Consider the following 16,808-nt stretch of genomic DNA (forward strand, 5'->3'; position numbering starts at 1 on the left):
CTATCATTTTACAATGAACAAACAATCCAGAAGTCCCTAATACCAGCAAATATTTATATTTAGGAGCTGGATCATACATTCAGAAGTTATACTGTACACTTGAAGGGCATTTAAATGACATTTTCATTTACTGCTGAAGAGGAATCTTGTCTTGGCATATCTTCATGTTATTTTAAAGAATGAACAAAGCTAAAATGTATCCACATCTAAGGTAACTTAATTTTAAGATTAAATATAAGCTACATAAAATGCTGCTGAACTGAGATAACAACCTTGTAAATATTTCAAATAACTTAATGGCAATGAAATGTTGAAATCTGGGATAAGAACCTTGGCTAAACCAGATGCTAAAATGAGCTATCATATCATATTCCAAAGACCATTTAGCAGACACATACTTGCCCTGAAAAAAAATCAAAAGTTACCAATGTAAATTTGATTATTTTGATCATAAAACTTTGTGACCTACAACTGATGTTCAATTAATAGCTCTATTGAGTGGTTTTGCTGATGTAGTTATTGTCCTTGACTTCTGATGAGAATTTTACTGTGAGACAAATTTAGTTCTGCTTAGCACCATCTTCTGTTACATGACTGGCATTGGTATATTGTTACAGAACAAATCACTCTCTGCTCTTTCAGAAGTTACAAAAAGAGTGACCCCAAGCTGAAACTTACTGTCCTCAAGGTGGACACCGTGTACTGATTTTGTTATTTAGCAATAAGACAGCTTCGAACGAAACCGGCTTCAGGACCAAAAGTTCTAAATCCCACACTGCATACTAGGTTGTTTCTTATTTTTATTTAGAAATATACACAAGGCATTACAAGAATTAAAAACAATATGGCAGTTATGGAAGGGACAAAAAAAGTGATGCCTGACAGCCTTTACAGAATTAAAAAAAATGTAACCCAAAACAACACGTCACCATCCTTGTGAGACAGGGAAATGGGCAGAAGGGAATTTAAAATAAAGTTGGGTCAGGCCCAGAAACTTGAAGACAAGAAGTCTGGGTTATAATTCTTCTCCAGATCTCTCCTTTCCAGACTGGAAATCAAATTTTTCTTAGCCAACAGAACAGTAGCTATGATGAAAATCTCATATGGAATTCAGAGCGGAAGTACAATGAAAAGGGGAAGTTGTAATGTATCTGTGAGTTACAACAGCAAAAAGCAGCACTGATCTTGAAACTCCAACAAAAACAGACCCTTCTCTCCCTTCCTCAGAGCAGATTCTATGCAACACTACAGACTTCTGTCCAAGCATCACACCCCATGTAACATCTATTAACATGACTATACATTATTTGCTTCCAAAAATGAAGTTGTTTTCAACTGAAAGGTCCTGATGAAATCAGAAGTGTATTTCCATAACTAGAGAGGCAAGAATCCCTTTTTAAAGGATTTTGTGAAATCCAAGCAGGAAAAGAACATAAAACCTGTAAACTGAAGTAAATAATGATGAATCAAGAAACCATAAATGCTGAATAAAGAACACAAATATTCCTAGTTAACTCTGATGAAATAAACAAGATAGGGAAGGAAAAATATCAGAGTACAAAAGCAGACACACTTTTATTTAACCTTCTGTCACTGGTGTAATCACATCAAGTAATGGGGTGTAGGGTGCATGTACATGCATGCATACATGCATGTGTAATATTCAAGTTCCTTTTCACGACAAGAAAAACGCAAATGAGGAAAAAGAAAAAAAAAATCACAGAAAGATGATATGTATTATCTACAAAATGACTGGAAGAACAAACTGAGTCCAGCCAAGATATTTAGCCTCCTTTATATCAACTACTCTCTGAATACTGCAGCACAAAAAAGAAAAAACAAAGATATATCTTGCTAGAACGGTGACATAGGAACTGGAAATTCACTTAGGAAATAATCTGTTGTAATGCCTCCAGCAATCTTGCCTTAGATCTTTAGAGGCTGCTGTGTCAAGATAATAACATTAGGTGAAAGAAGGGACAGCTCAAAGTAGCTGTCTTGCAAATCTGAGTTGGAGAGGTTAACCTGAACTCAGCTAACCTACAATGGCTGCAACTCCAACTAAGCAAACTTTATTCTTATTATTGTAATACTGGCTAACTACACATTACTGCCTAAGCACATTAGAAAATAATGGTTAGCAAAGTGTTAGTAACTCAGAAGGTTCTTGTAAATCTTTTCAAAAGCTTCATATTAACCCTTTTGGACAGTGAGAGACTGAGTTCACATTGAGTTACTTGTCCAATACAGACAAGGTTCTTTGAGTAGATGTGACATCTTTTATTAGACCAACTGAATAGTTGGAAAATAGTTCTTAGCAAGCTTTTGGGCGCAGTCATCTTTCTTCAGGCATTGGGAGTCTCTGCTGTTCTGAGACTCCAAAAAAATTGTATTGTCTAATATATTTTTTGATCCTTTTGTTTTTTTTCAAGTCACTGCTTTCCAGGATGCAATGCTCCTTTATGAAGTATTCAAATTCATTGCACCTGGATGTATACCAGTAATAATGAATGTTATTATATAAACGTTTTTCTACTCCAGATTGAGCTGACTGCCATTCTATTTCACATAAGCTCTTTTACAATCTTCAGATAGTAGATACTTTCAGCTACTAAAGGCCAGAGTTATATTTCATTCAGTAACAAAAGTTGAAGTATTCACTTACTAGTTTCCTAAACCTTACAATTTCCCCGCTGCTAATTAGAGTTTTCTAAATAAATTCCTCACGGCCATTAACCTACAAGAGTCAAATTACATCCAGAATACCAGCCAGATGCTTAGTTTTACACTTTTTTCTCTTTACCAGGAGTAATCTAATAAACACAATACTTGAGAAATATATTTCACGCTATTAAAAACGTGAAAAGCAAACATAGCTTTCATTCTGTGAAGAAGCTCACACAACTGTACCATTAAATCCTTTATACTCCTCAGCAAAGCTACTTTGCCTCAGAAAACAGGAGACAGAAAAAAAATGCATCACCTCTGGGTATATTGTGACAAGAAGGCAGATGCAAGGAATGTCAGTCTCATAACCACTTAGCAATTTAGCCTACTTTTAAACAGAAAATAACCTAATTGATTAAGAGCTGATAAACACTTACTTCAATATTATATGTCTGGTCATCTTTGACAATTTCTCCACTTTGTAAAGTCCTTATTATATTAAAGTCAGCAGTAGCAGCTGCTCCTCTTCGACCACTGTACATGGATGTTTCATCACCTCGTGATTGATCAATATCAGGACTATCTTGCACTGATTCTTCATCTTTGGTGTTTGATGCTTTTTTCTTTTTTTTCTGCTTCTTGGATACATTCTGGCCATCAGACTGTGCTTTCCGCTGCCTAAACTGGGCAAGCTGCACATAAGAGAAAAATCTGGTTAAGGTGAAAGTTTTCTTCTTTATTACTAATGACATGAATTACAAGGGCTTATGGATTGCTCTGTCCAAAGCTTCCCATTAATCACTGAAGAAAAAGCTAAAGCTTAATGCTGACTGTTCCAAACACCCATAGAAAGAGTAATTTTTTTAAAAAATGTAAAATATAATGTGAGCAGCAAAGTAAGAGGTCAATATCTACCTTGCAGGCTTCATTCTTTACTATACAGATAGCTAGAATTCAAAAGAATCAACATTAAAACCAAAGAACAAAGCTGATTAAAAGTAATTTTTTTCTCATTTATAAAGGGAAATTAAAAAGTTTTTCTAGTATTATAAAAACTACTATACTCTGACAAAGTGAATGGTAGGAAACTCATTTTTTCTATGTTGAAATAAAAGTTGAAGACCAAATCTTGCTAATGTCAAATAAGTATTACTATACTCTTTAGACAGTTATAGTTAAAAAAATTCAAGAAATTCTGTCCAAGTTGTTGAAATAAGCATAAAAGAAAGCAAAATGCATCATCAGGGAACAATCTAACAAAAGACACAAAATACATTACAAAATACTCTACCTTGTAGCAAAACATGCCGATGAACAAAAACTCACAGGTAATCCAGACACAGGACAGTTGAACAACCAATTAGCACATAAGCTATTCAAATACTGCTAAGACACTGCCTTTTGTAGAACTTAAATACCTGTCTGTAATCAGCTATAATCGTTTACATGAGAAAATCCATTTAGAATATATTTTTATTGCTTGTAGAGAAATTTTGTTTCACCACAGGTCCTGCTTCCTTAAAATTTATATTAAATAAAGATTAACATAAGGTAAATCTTCTGCTACCATGAGGTTTTTTTTCTCTACCCCTTAAAAATCCACTGTATTACTACTATAATCCACTCTTTTATTATTATTGCACATGTGCCAACACAGAAACATTCAAATAAAGCTTTAAACTTTCACATATGTTCTCTAAAACTCAAGTACTGTAAGCTTTGATAAACCACTGTTAATTGAGGGGAAAAATGTTTCTATCAAATACGAAAAAAAAATTGGCAATTTTTTGCTCATAATATTCATCAATTTAGAGACCAAGGTTTTCATTCAAACTCTTCATTCAACACTAAGGTAGGTCAAGCAGAATTTTATTTGGCATAAATGTCCTTTCCCAATCTCAGTTCTGTTGTAAAGCGAGCAAGCTATCATATCAGTATTTTCTAATAGTCATTCAGTCCCAAGACAGATAAGGTGGCTATAAATTAGACAATTACAGTATTTGCAAATTAACTGCATTTTCTTCCTAACTTATGCTTTTGTTCCTCTATAAGTAATTTTCAAAAAAATTCTTTAGAAGAATGATGCATCCTTCAGACTATCCTCAGGGCAGCTGACAGCTTGTTATATGGCTCCTGCTACACTCACAAGAGGAATCTGAGATTTGTTAAACCAAAATGCCTGTGTACACACACATATATACACACACCTCAAGAGCTCACGTAGTTCAACAGTGTGTATGTATGTATACACATGCATCCCTAATTTGTGCATGAAAACAAAAACTGCATTTGCAAATTGAAATAACATGCAGAAGAACAGGTCTGTTAGGTCAGTAACTGGCCGCTAGATCAAGGGGTTGGACTACATCAGCTCTTGAGGTCACTTCCAGCCTTATTTTTGCGGGATTTTATAAATTTGAAGGCAACTGTGAAACAAAAAGCCATAAACTGCAGAATTTAAAATTTCATTTAAACAACATATTCCAGATTTTATATTTGCAAAACGTAACTTTCTAGAAATAAATGAAGTGTAAAACAAAGACAAATTGATGTAATCCTGTCTTCTGAATCTGCAGACAGAGATCAAGAGCCTCTGTTGCTGCTTATGCCATTATCAAATGAATACCACTGTGATCAATTTCATGGATGATGGTAGTGTTTCACTGCAAGAGGATCTGTAGCAAGAAATAAGTCAATTTCATGCCACTGCTTATATTAGGAAACATTCCAAGCATAAGATGAAGGCACCCACATCAGTTAAGGGAAGGAGGTTTCAGAAACAGAATCTGAGAGTCCAAATAAATATTCTGCCACTAACAGCCCCTTGCAATATCAGGAGACTCTGGAAGAGTGAATAGAACCACAAAAATGTCTTGTTCCAGTGAGCACAAGAATACAAGACTTCAGGAATGTGATTTAGTAACGCATCTGGCAGGGTCATTCAGTGCAGTCCTCCTGCTTTTGTAATGAGTTTCTTTGACAGAGGGCTGCCTGAAGCCCCCTTGCCCACTATTCCATCTGAAAGAAGGTTTCACTTCGCCTCTCTCTACCACCTACATGGTTCCAGTACCACACCTGGAAGCTCCAGGCAGTGTTCACCCTGCTAGAAAAGTAGCAGAAAACAGATAAGTTTCCAGTCTCTGCCCCCAGCCCCATTTTTCAGCTCTAACTGCCTACTAAGGTTGCAGACAGAGGTAACAATTATATGGATATCAAATGATGCGGTTAACAGTTACATTGTAACAGCTGAAACATCTTGCTTCTTCTATAGCTAAGCATAGGAAAACTGCTTTACTGTTAACTCTTTCATAAAAGTTCTAGTGTGGCTGCCTGCAGATGTTAAAAAAACAAACAAACCATGCTTTACCGGAAGAAGCAGTGCATTACTTTGACCCAACTCTGCAGCATCTGTATAGACTGGGCACTTAAGTGGGGCTTTTTGGAACTTTTATCTAATAGCTTATTGAATCAGCTATTAGATAAAAGTGCCCAAAAAAAGCTTCATTAAAGTGCCCAATCTATACAGATGTTGGGCAAGCCAGGTGCAACTAACACAATGCCTCACAGCCTAAATTTAGTCCTCCAATTAGGTGGTAAATTTTTTGAAGAATGATTATGGTTAGAAAAGCAGCCCACCCTGGGACAGAAAAAAGCTCCTAACAGTGACTCTAGAAATGACACTGAAGCTCCTTGTCTCAATGATTTCTGCAAATGAGCACACATTGTAAATGAACTTCTAGCCTTGAAGCTTCAGCCTGAGATCTGAAAATTAATCTGAGTTGTTTTTTTTCCCAGATACCACTATTGATGAAAATGGTTCTGTAGGCTAAACCAGGCTTTAGTTTACCCCCATGTTATCTCAGGTTCTTCAACTTATATCCTCAGCAATAACTGCTCTGTTCCATTTTTTATAATGAATTTGCAAAAGCATAAATCATTAGAACTTAGCATTCAATTCCGTTGATGTAAAAGGTGTAGTATGCTTATTTTATTTAACTGAATTGGTTTCTTACTAAAGATAGAAGCAAAATCTTACATCATTAAAATCAGATACATGTGACAGAATAGCATACAGAAAAGAAATCTGATGAGTATTATTTGCAAAGTCATTTTTCAGAGTAAAACAGCATTTGCATATAAAAATCATAGATACTTTAAAAATATATTTGGTCATACAGTTCTTCTGGGCTCTAATTTTTTCCATCTAAGACCTTAAAAATAACACACTTCCTGGTCACGTCAAGCACCCATGGGAAAGGTGACAGCAAAACAAAACAGTTAATATTATGGGTGACCTATAAATAGGACCCTACCAAATTCACAGGGGAAGTGGGCCATGCTGTGGCTCCTTTAATCTTGCAGGTTTTTCTGTCCTGCCCCAGCCCCTGCGTGCGATTGGTGGAGGGCCCTGCTTGCAGCTCATTCCTGATTGGCAGGAAAGCAAAAACACCGATTTTAAACATGGTGCCATTTTTGCCTTCCCCCAACTAGCTGCAAGCAGTGGGGTTGCTGGGGTCCCTCAGCAGCAGGAGGCAAAAATAGTGCCATATTTAAAAACATGGTCAATCAGGAGTGAGCTGCAAGTGGAGCCACTCCATCAATCAGTGGGGGAGGGGGGAAAGAGGCGAGGAGGAAGGCATATGGGGGAACCTGCAAGATTAAAGGAGCTGCAACACAGCCCACTTCCACTGCTAATTCAGCAGGGCCTTACCTATAAAAGTTGATGCAGCCTTGTAGGGAGCTGATAAGAAATGCTGAGGCTGACTAGTGGGTGCTGGAGCAGCTGGGTGCTGGGTACAAATGCCAGGGCTGGTGGGGATTACTAATGTAAATCATGTCAACTATTTCACTGCTGTCATTTTAACAGAAAGATCTCTCCTGCTATTTTTGCTTTGGGAGCAGGCTATTTTTGGCTTGGTATAGCACTTTACATGTGAATGCAAATTTAAAATAATTTGATTTAACGTATAATGTAAAGTGTATACTCAAACTGCTAGAATCAATGGGCACCTATATGTGCTGGACACCTGCTAGAACATGTACTAATTAACATGCTTTGGAGCAGACTCTATTAATTGTACTGATTAGCACACACCAGCATTCCCATGCTTCAAAATGGTGGCTGGGGCGCTTTAACTGGGGTGTTTTACCTGAAGCCACCATTTTGAAATGTGGGACACTGAATACACATGACACTGTGGGCACTTAAACTAGAAAAGCTTCCAAGAGCTGCTCTAATTAGCCCCCCTTCTGCCTCACCACCCTGGAGCATGTGTATAGATGCCCTAGAAGCTTTTATACAAAGATAAGGAAACCAAAAGAAAACAATGACATTTACCTTGCACTATGTAATGTTTGTAACATGCCAACTCCAGGAAAGCACTGAGCAATTTCATGAGTTAAGTATGTAGGTAACACTTTGGAAGACAGGCTTAAGATATAAAATGATCTTGCTAAATTGGAGAAATAAAGTGAAATTAACTGCATGAAATTCAGAGAGGGCAAATACAAATTGAGGAACAACTGGCTAGGCTGCAATACTACAGAAAACGACATATAGGTTATAGTGGATTGCAAGCTAATTATGAATCAACATTGGAAGGGGGCACAGGAGAGAAAAATGGGGGGAACAGCTAACAGCATACTAGGACCATCTAATGCAAGTAGCAGGAAATTATTCTTTCACTTAATACAGCACTAGTGAAGCCTCACCTGGGGTAGTATGACGCACCACACTTCAAAAAAGGCACACACAAACTGGTAAGAGTCCAGAGGAGAGCAACAAAAATAAACAGAGATCCAGAAAACATTATACATGGAAAGGCTGGAAGAACCGGGGCTATTCCATCTGGAGAAAAGAAGACTTGCGGCAAGGGAGAGGAGCTTGGGAACAGTCTTCAAAGAGAGGAAGGTTTGTCATAAAGTTGATGGTGACAGACTGCTGTCTGTATCTACAGTCTACAGGACAAGTAGGAACCATCTGGAATACAAGCCGACTGTATTCCATCTTAAATTAAGTCTCTTGTCTTCCATGTGCCTTGTTAAAAATCATAGGCACTACAGAGAAATAGGGCTAGAAAGGAACTCAGGAGGTCCAATCCTGAGTATGGCAGGATTCTCCCTGTCAAAGCCATCTTACCAAAAGCGTTTGTCAAACCTGAGCTTAAAAACTTCCAGTTTGTGGAAAATTAGTCTCCCTCAATAATAGTCTGTTCCAGTACTTAACCACCCATGTAGCTCTTCCTAATACTAAATCTAAATGTCCCTTGTTAAATTTAAGGGACTCAATTTAAGACAGAATACAGGCAAACTCACTGCTGTGTGTTCTCATGCTGAAAAAAACATTTTTGCAACAGTTGCATGAACAGGTTTTCAGAGCTCCCGCAGTAAATAGCCATAACTGCTCATCACTTTTGAAAAGTTGTTATGGAACAAGGCATGACGACTCTATAGTACTGTAAGAAACTCCTAATTCTAATTCCTAAATATACACTTACTATAGCAACTTATTTAAGACAGTCATAAAAATGATGCGAGATGTGACCAATCACAGGGATCAAGTGACACCTTTTTGGTTTCTCTGTTATAGGGTTGTTGGTTGTAGCTATGGTCTAATGTAGCTATGGTCTAATGATGACGTAGGTAGGCAAGGTTCTCTGGATAGAGACCAATTGAATAGTTGGAAAAAATATTCTTCCCAAGCTTTCAGGCACAAACGCCTTGCCTGCCTTCTGGTTTCTCTGATAGTCAAGGGAAACAAGTGTAGAGTAGGCCTTTTCTTAATCATTCACTACTCAATTAATATTACATAATGTAATCACACCTTCTGTCAAGTGGAATAGTAGCAAAGAAATTAGGATTTCCCCCCCCCCCACAACAGTTCTCTTAAGAAAATGGGGAAATATCACATTCTTTCTTTCCGCTTCATGACAGACATAGCATGTTGTCAAACACTGGCAACACTACAGATTCAGCTATTCAAGTACAGTAAGAGACTTATGTAGTGAAACAACACACATAGACATAAACCATGCCTTTCACTGATGACCTGAACTTTAACGTGGAATTCAGTAATTCATACTATCAAATGCACTGGATCAGAAGCATCAAACAGGGCATGCTAGGAGGATTCAGCCTACAGAACTGTTCCATCTGGGCCACCAATTGTCCAACCACTGGAGCGGTGCTGAAGTGTGCTCTTCTGCAGAATTCAGAGTCCCTGGATGCTGGTGAACACTACCACTGGTGCCAAGGGGGTGCATGAGGGCTGTGCAGATATAGCCCTTGCTTGCCCTGCTGCTGCCTGCCCCTCAATCTGTGCCACGAGCACTGCCAGCCCAGGCCCACTGAAACTGATGATAGCTCCATGTATCCAGGGTGGAATGAATTTGACACCACTGCATTATACACTTGTCAATTAGTTTGCAAAATTATTCATAGGACCAACTGAGCTTTCTGCCTTTACCCCCAGTAGATCAAGATAGATTACGGGATACTAAATCAGCAATCACCAGGGATCCTGGTTTTCCAAATTCTCTGATAAAAACTCCAAAATCTGTGATTAAAATGAAAGCCCCTCCCCCCGAACCCCTGGCCCTGCTGGTGCCCCCTACTTCCTCTTGCAGCACCCTGGCCCTGCTCATGCCCCTCACTTCCCACCTGGACCCCTCAAGCACTGCTGGTGCCTCTCAGTCATCCCCCCCACAGAGTCCCTCGGCCCTGCTAGCCCATCATTCCCCCCTAAACCCTGCTGGTGCCTCTCATCCATGGCCCCCCCGCCCACAGCCCTCCCAACCCTGCTGGTGCCCCTCACTCCCCACCACAGCCTCCTGTGCTCATACCCCTCACTCCCTAACCACCCCCCTAGCCATGCTGGTGCCTCTCACTCCCTACCACAGCCCCTCCCCAGCCCTGCTAGTCTCTCCTTCCCCCCAAAACCCTGCTGGTGCCCCTCCCTTCCCCCTCTCACAGCCTGCCTGTAACAGGGAGCCCCCTTTTTACACTCCCCTTTCGGGCATTGATATAACAGAAGCCCCTTCTTGCCAGCTCCCCCCTTTTGTGCATTTCTTTTTCCTTCTAAGTATTAGCAGAGACCTAGCATGCCACTCATTGCATGGGGTGTGGCAAGACTTGGAGCAAGCCAGAAAGCTGAAATGGCTTTCTGTAGAAGAAACCTACAAACTACACATACATATCAATTGAGCTAAGTGTCACTAAAGAAAACAAAAAAACTAAAATATCCACCTCAAAGCAAAGCCAGTATGAGACAAGAAAAGCCAAGGTGCATTGAAAACATGACTATAAATAAATCCTGATGAACACATTCCCCCTTTAAGACCTATTTCCCAAAGCAAACTTACTACATCTGTCTAAAGTTTTATGCTGAATCAGTTTGTGTGACTGCACCTAACCTAACTCACTTACTGGCCCTAGTGACTTTGATCCTCACTACCTCACATTGCATTTTCATATTTCATCTGTCTCATCTTTGCCCTGGCATTCTGCATTTTATGTTTTATATCTTTTAACGAATGTATTCTTTAGAGTAAGTCATACCTTGTATTACTAAAATTATTATAAAAATGCATTGGCACTGTAATCACTGGAACTGTATTGGGCTGGTCTCTTGATTGAATGCGAGTATGTACCAATCAGTAGGTAATTGAATGACAAAGCCAGAGCCTCTGGCTGTTAATTGACAATACCCTATCCAGAGGAATTTACCATTACAAAACTGTACTCTACAAGCCATTTTAAGCTAAATCAAGCCACCTGGAACTTGCAAAGACACAACCATTGAGTAAAGCAAGTCAAGGGTGGACTCCCATAACTGCACTATCGGGTAGAACCCCCAGTGACTATGACTGACAGCTGTCATGGACTACTCAAGACCCACATGGGACAGTGACCTCTGGACTGGGCAGTCAAAATGATGCTAGGAGATCACAGAAAACTGCGAGAAAGGGATAAAAAGGCAGTGAACTGTGACCCTCAAAGGCGTCCTCTCATCCAGCACCCAACCTACCAAGACAGAAGGACAAACAGGTGACCCCCTTCTCTAGAAGACATTGACTTGGAGGAAGCTGACCATTGACAGCAGACTCCAGCACCCTGGATAGGTATAAACCAACATAGGTGGTACACTACTATTGCAGCAATTCCGTGTGTGAATGCGTGTTAAGGTGGCCAGTACCCGTCATAACTCAAAGTTTGCATTTATGATTTTATTTGTAAGTTCACTTCCTGTACAATAAATTAGAATTTATGATGATCCCAAGAGTTGGTCCTTTGTAGTCAACACTCCTAACCCTGCTGGTGCCCCTTATTCCCCCTCCCCCCACCCCAACCCTGCTTGTGCCCCTCACTCTCCACCCACAGCCCCTGCTCCCCCAGCTGCCAGAGCTATGTGGCCAGGGACCCAGGTCCACAGCCCCCTACCGCCAGCAGGAGGCGATGGTTGCTGAAGCAGAATGGAGCCCAGTTCCCCACCACTGCCTGCATGCTATGAGGTTGGGTGAGTGGGCCCAGCTCCCTGCTGCAGCGCACACTCTTGTGGGGAGGTGGGGGGAGAGGAAAGGGACCTGTGGCCCCCAGATCTGTACACAGGGCTCAGGCTCCTACCCTGCTGCCCTCCCTTGGGGCCATCACAGCATGGCAGGTGTGACCCAGCACTGTAGGACATAGTGAGGCCACGCAGGAAAACTGCTTGCCACTGTGAGCTCTGCACTGCCCTCGCCACACCCAAGCACACAGGGGACATGTCGCCAGGGCAGCACAGAGCTCACAGCAGCAAGGAGCTTTCCTGCATGGCCCCACTGCTCCCCTGGTTCCACCCACCAGGCTGTGGAGGCCCCAGGGAGGGGGCAGCAGGCAGGAACTCAAGCCCCACACACAGGTCTGGGGCCCATCTCCCCTGGCCCCTGGATGAGCTGTTCATGGCCCATTCCACTCCCTGCTGGGGCCCATAGCCCATGCGCTGTGGCCCTGGGCCCTGGGCCCCAAGCACTGCCCATCTAGGCAGCAGCACCAGCCCAAGCCCTGCCCAACTCCCTCCCTATGGGGGCCTCAAACCCACCCTTCCCCAACACACCTACCCACAGGAGCTGCTCTCCAAGTTGCCTGGCAGCCATGTGCATGTACATGGAGCTCCCTGCCTGACCACCCTCCTCCTGCTCCCTCCCAGGCCTCTGCAAGCTAAAACTGCCAGCCTGCAGAAGGCTTGCTGCAAAACTAAAATCCATGGGTTTTTCTTTGCTAAAATGAGAAATCCACATTTTACTCAGTCTTTTCTGTGGGAAATGGAAAACCCAGATCCCTGGCGCGCACTTCAATACCATATTTTCTTGCATACTATATGAACTCTTTTTCTGAAAATTAGCTACTAGAAAATGCTTCCTTGCATGTCTTAAGCAAGGAAGCGCAGATACAGCAGCTACAAAGCTTCACATGGGGGTCTGTGCCAGGACAGGAGGAACAGGACCAGTGGGGCTAGGGGGTAGGATGGGCAGTAGGAGGCATAGTGTGGTTGGGGTTGGGGTGCAGGGTGAGTAGAGGGCATCTGGTGGAAGGGGGGCAACAGACCTTAAGGTCATTAATGCAGTCAAACAGGGTTGCCAACCCAAGTTTATTTTTACTGCAAACATTTTACTAACAATCAATTTTATTTTATTTTATTTTTTGCTATGACGCCTGTTAAGCTCCTAAATTTGAACCCAGCCCTAATAAATGGGGCCTGGCAACAGGGCAAAGCCTGGCCAAAGGGTTACATTTCCATTATGTAAAACATATATCAGTAAAAATGTATGTTACAAACCCGACCACTGTGGGTCCCCAGAGCCCCAGGCAGCTATGCCATTACATCATTATTATTTTTTTATGTTGCCTTCTCCATGGAGAAAGCTAGCCTGGAATATCATTTGCCTAGAAATCACTCTTTCCACAGGCTGTCTGTATGGAGGCAAACAACAAAAAGGCTTATTACACAGGAGAAAAAAATAACTAACAAAATGAACTATAGAAACTAGAAAGCAAAACAAGAAAAGTTCCTTACCCTCTCACCTAGCTACATCTTAGTTCCCTGATAATTTTAGCAACAGGAAGGCTGATTTCTGGTGATGCTGGCTTCTGCCTTCCCCGACTGCTGGGTCTCTCTGGCTAGGTAAAGACATTCAAAAAGCCCACACTTTTCAATGTCTATTATAAAACATCTTTTAATAAATGCCTTTACTACTATTTCTATAGTAAAAATACTAAGTCTTATTACTCATTATATGAATGCATTTATAGTAAAAAAAAATGCAATAAAGCTAAAAGAGCTTGATCTTTGGCTGCATTATATAACAATATAAAATTGCTGATGCAATTTGATTAAAGAATGAGGCAGCAAGTGTTTAAGAAACTGAAGCAACTTTGTTAGTCCAGACAGCAACTAATACTGACAAATGAATTAAATCTCTGTATCCTAGGCCTGAAAAGAGATTGTAAAGATAGTACAACTTCATTAATAGTTTGGGTGAATGACAAAAAAAAATGACCTGTTTTTGATTACAAGGTGTCAGGATTTTAAGGCAGAAAATATTTATTCTCCATTTCAGAAACAGTATTCAACATATATGAGTTACTAGCAACACTGAGTCACTGTGTGCCTCTTATACCTTATGCTTCCTCAGCATGTGCAGGTAAAAGTGCAATGGGAGCTGATGCATGATTCACACAATCATGTCTCCTGCCATGCCACACATGAATTGTGGGAGGTACAATTGTGGGATTGCACATTAGAGTCATTACACTTTATTGCCAGTACTGGGGGGAACCCAATGCTGCACCAATCCTCCCTATCCCTGGGTTTCATACACCCCTGGGGAGGGGAGACTGCCATAGCAGCAATCCCCACCCCTCAGGTAGGTGTCTGTCTGTGTGAGATCACCACAGTGATAATCTCCCACTCAGGGGGGATCATGCACCCCACCCCCCACCAGAGAAGAGGGATTGCCTCTGGGTTTTGCACAGCCCTAGAGCAGGGAGATCAACACAATAGCAATTTCACCCCCTTCCTGCCCCCCCACCCCATCTTGGGCTTTCACACAGCAGGGGCAGGATGGGGTTGGGGGAATGCCATAGTGGCGATCTCCCCACCTGGGGGGTTTACATGCTACTTGGGTTGGGAAATCATAGCTGCATCTTACAGCTGCAGGAATCCAGCATCCGCAGCTGTGGGACTCTAGGTCAAGGGTGGGCAATTATTTCAGGTGGAGGGCTGCTCAGCTAGTTTTGGTGAGCTGTTGAGGGCCACATGGGTAGCCCCGTTCCTTGACAGTTGTCCTGCCCTCTTGTAGACATTGTGGGACCAGAAGTCCTACCTCCAACCCCTGACCTTTGCCACCAGAAGTCCTTCCCCTTGCCCCCCCGCCCCCCGAAATACCTATTTCGGGAGGGGGTGCCATCTTAGAACAGAAAAAACAAAATCACACACTAAAAGTCAAACACCTATTATAACACATTTTAATTTTATTACAAAAATATTGTCATGATTTGCATTTGCGTAGAGTATATAGATGTGATTGCATAATAACTAAAAAATAAATTCTTAGTTTTGTATATTGTAGGGTGTGGGGGGGCATAAGACATGTTGGGTATGAGGGAGGGTGGGGAGACCCCCCACTCAGCCCATGGAACAGCAGCAGCAGGCAGGGCGCATCACAGCTAAGGGTGCAACCTCCCCCAGGCAAAGGGTACAACCTCCCCCAGCCTGCATCACCAGTGATCCCTACTACTCATGCACAGCCCCTGAACTCACACAGCATAAGACGGAAGCCTTGCATGCTGGAGCTGGCTGCCTTCCCTGCCGGGCCTGTGCCGCAAGGTTAGCCCCAGGCACCTTTCCCTGGGAGGCAGGGAAGGCAGCCAGCTCAAGCACATGGGGCTTCCCTCCTGCACTATGCGAGTGCAGAGGCTGCACGTGAATAGCAGGGAGTGCCGGAGATACAGGGGCTTGGGGGAGGCTTCACCTGTCACTGAAACATGCAGTGCTGGCCAGAGCCATGCCCCACCAGGTACGAGTGCCCTGATTTCATAGACATTAGGACTGGAAGGGACCTCGGGAGATCATCGAGTCCAGCCCCCCACCCAAAGGGCAGGAAGTCAGCTGGGATCGTAGGACCCCAGCAAGATAAGCATCCAATTTACTCTTGAAGGTGTTCAATGTAGGTGCTTGAACCACCTCCAATGGCAGGCTGTTCCAGACCTTGGGGGCTCGGACAGTAAAGAAATTCTTCCTTATGTCCAGCCTGAAACGGTCTTGAGGTAGTTTATAACAGTTTGACCTCATCATCCTCAGTATGCTGCTTCCCGGACGCCCGCATCCGGGACATTGCGGAGAAGATCCCAAAGCTCCTCCAGCCCACAGACCACTCCTTATTCATGTGGGCACCAATGACATGGCTTGGAGTGCTCCCAGCCAGGTCATGAGGAGCTACAGGGATTTGGGAGCAGGGCTTAAGGGTCTGGGAGCACTAGTGGTGTTCTTGTCAATCCTCCCAGTCTCGGGCTATGGGCTGACAAGGGAGAGAAGGATCCACATAGTCAACCAAAGACTGCAGAGCTGGTGTCATCGGGAAGGCTTTGGCTTCCATGACCACAGCCCGCTCTTTGGCGAGAGAGGCAGCAAGATGCTGGGAAGAGATGGCCTCCACCTCTCCCCCCTGGGGAGGAGGCTCTTCTCAGCCAGACTGGCTGACCTGCTCCACTGGGTTTTAAACTAAGCCCACTGGGGGACAGGGGGACTACTGTCACTGCCGGCCCACAGAGCAACCCTTGCAAAACCAGCAGACCAAGGCACTTAAGGGAGCCCACCCTTGCCCCAGCCCTGACAATAAATGACAATAAAAAGTCCTTTTTCAGATATGTGGGGAGCCGGAGGAAAAGCAAGGGCGTGTAGATAAAAGGGGCGGGGGTGTAGCTCTCTATGTTAAGGAAAGCTACATGTCCCTGCAAGCTGATACTGGTGACCAGGGTGGACAGCTAGAGACCCTCTGGGTTAAAATCCATGGGGAACATGGCACAGGGGACACAATGGTGGGAGTCTACTACAGACCTCCCATCCAAAATCCTAAGCTTGAACAGGAGTTCACCTGGGAGCTGGC

The 16,808-nt window shown here is 42.6% G+C and overlaps 1 protein-coding gene across 7 annotated transcripts in view; it reads right to left on the reverse strand.

The window, feature by feature from the left end:
• Positions 1–16,808, reverse strand: part of AKAP9 (A-kinase anchoring protein 9) — a 229,934-nt gene that overhangs the window by 173,437 nt on the left and 39,689 nt on the right. For all 7 annotated transcript variants that reach the window (XM_090047082.1, XM_090047076.1, XM_090047075.1 and 4 more), the window contains one exon: positions 3,105–3,359. In XM_090047082.1, coding sequence (XP_089903208.1) covers positions 3,105–3,359 — 255 coding nt within the window. The remainder of the gene's footprint in view (positions 1–3,104; positions 3,360–16,808) is intronic.

This window comes from Crocodylus siamensis, chromosome 5, assembly GCF_052110815.1.
Source record: "Crocodylus siamensis isolate JL-2025a chromosome 5, ASM5211081v1, whole genome shotgun sequence".
In the NCBI taxonomy this organism is placed as follows: Eukaryota; Metazoa; Chordata; order Crocodylia; family Crocodylidae; genus Crocodylus; species Crocodylus siamensis.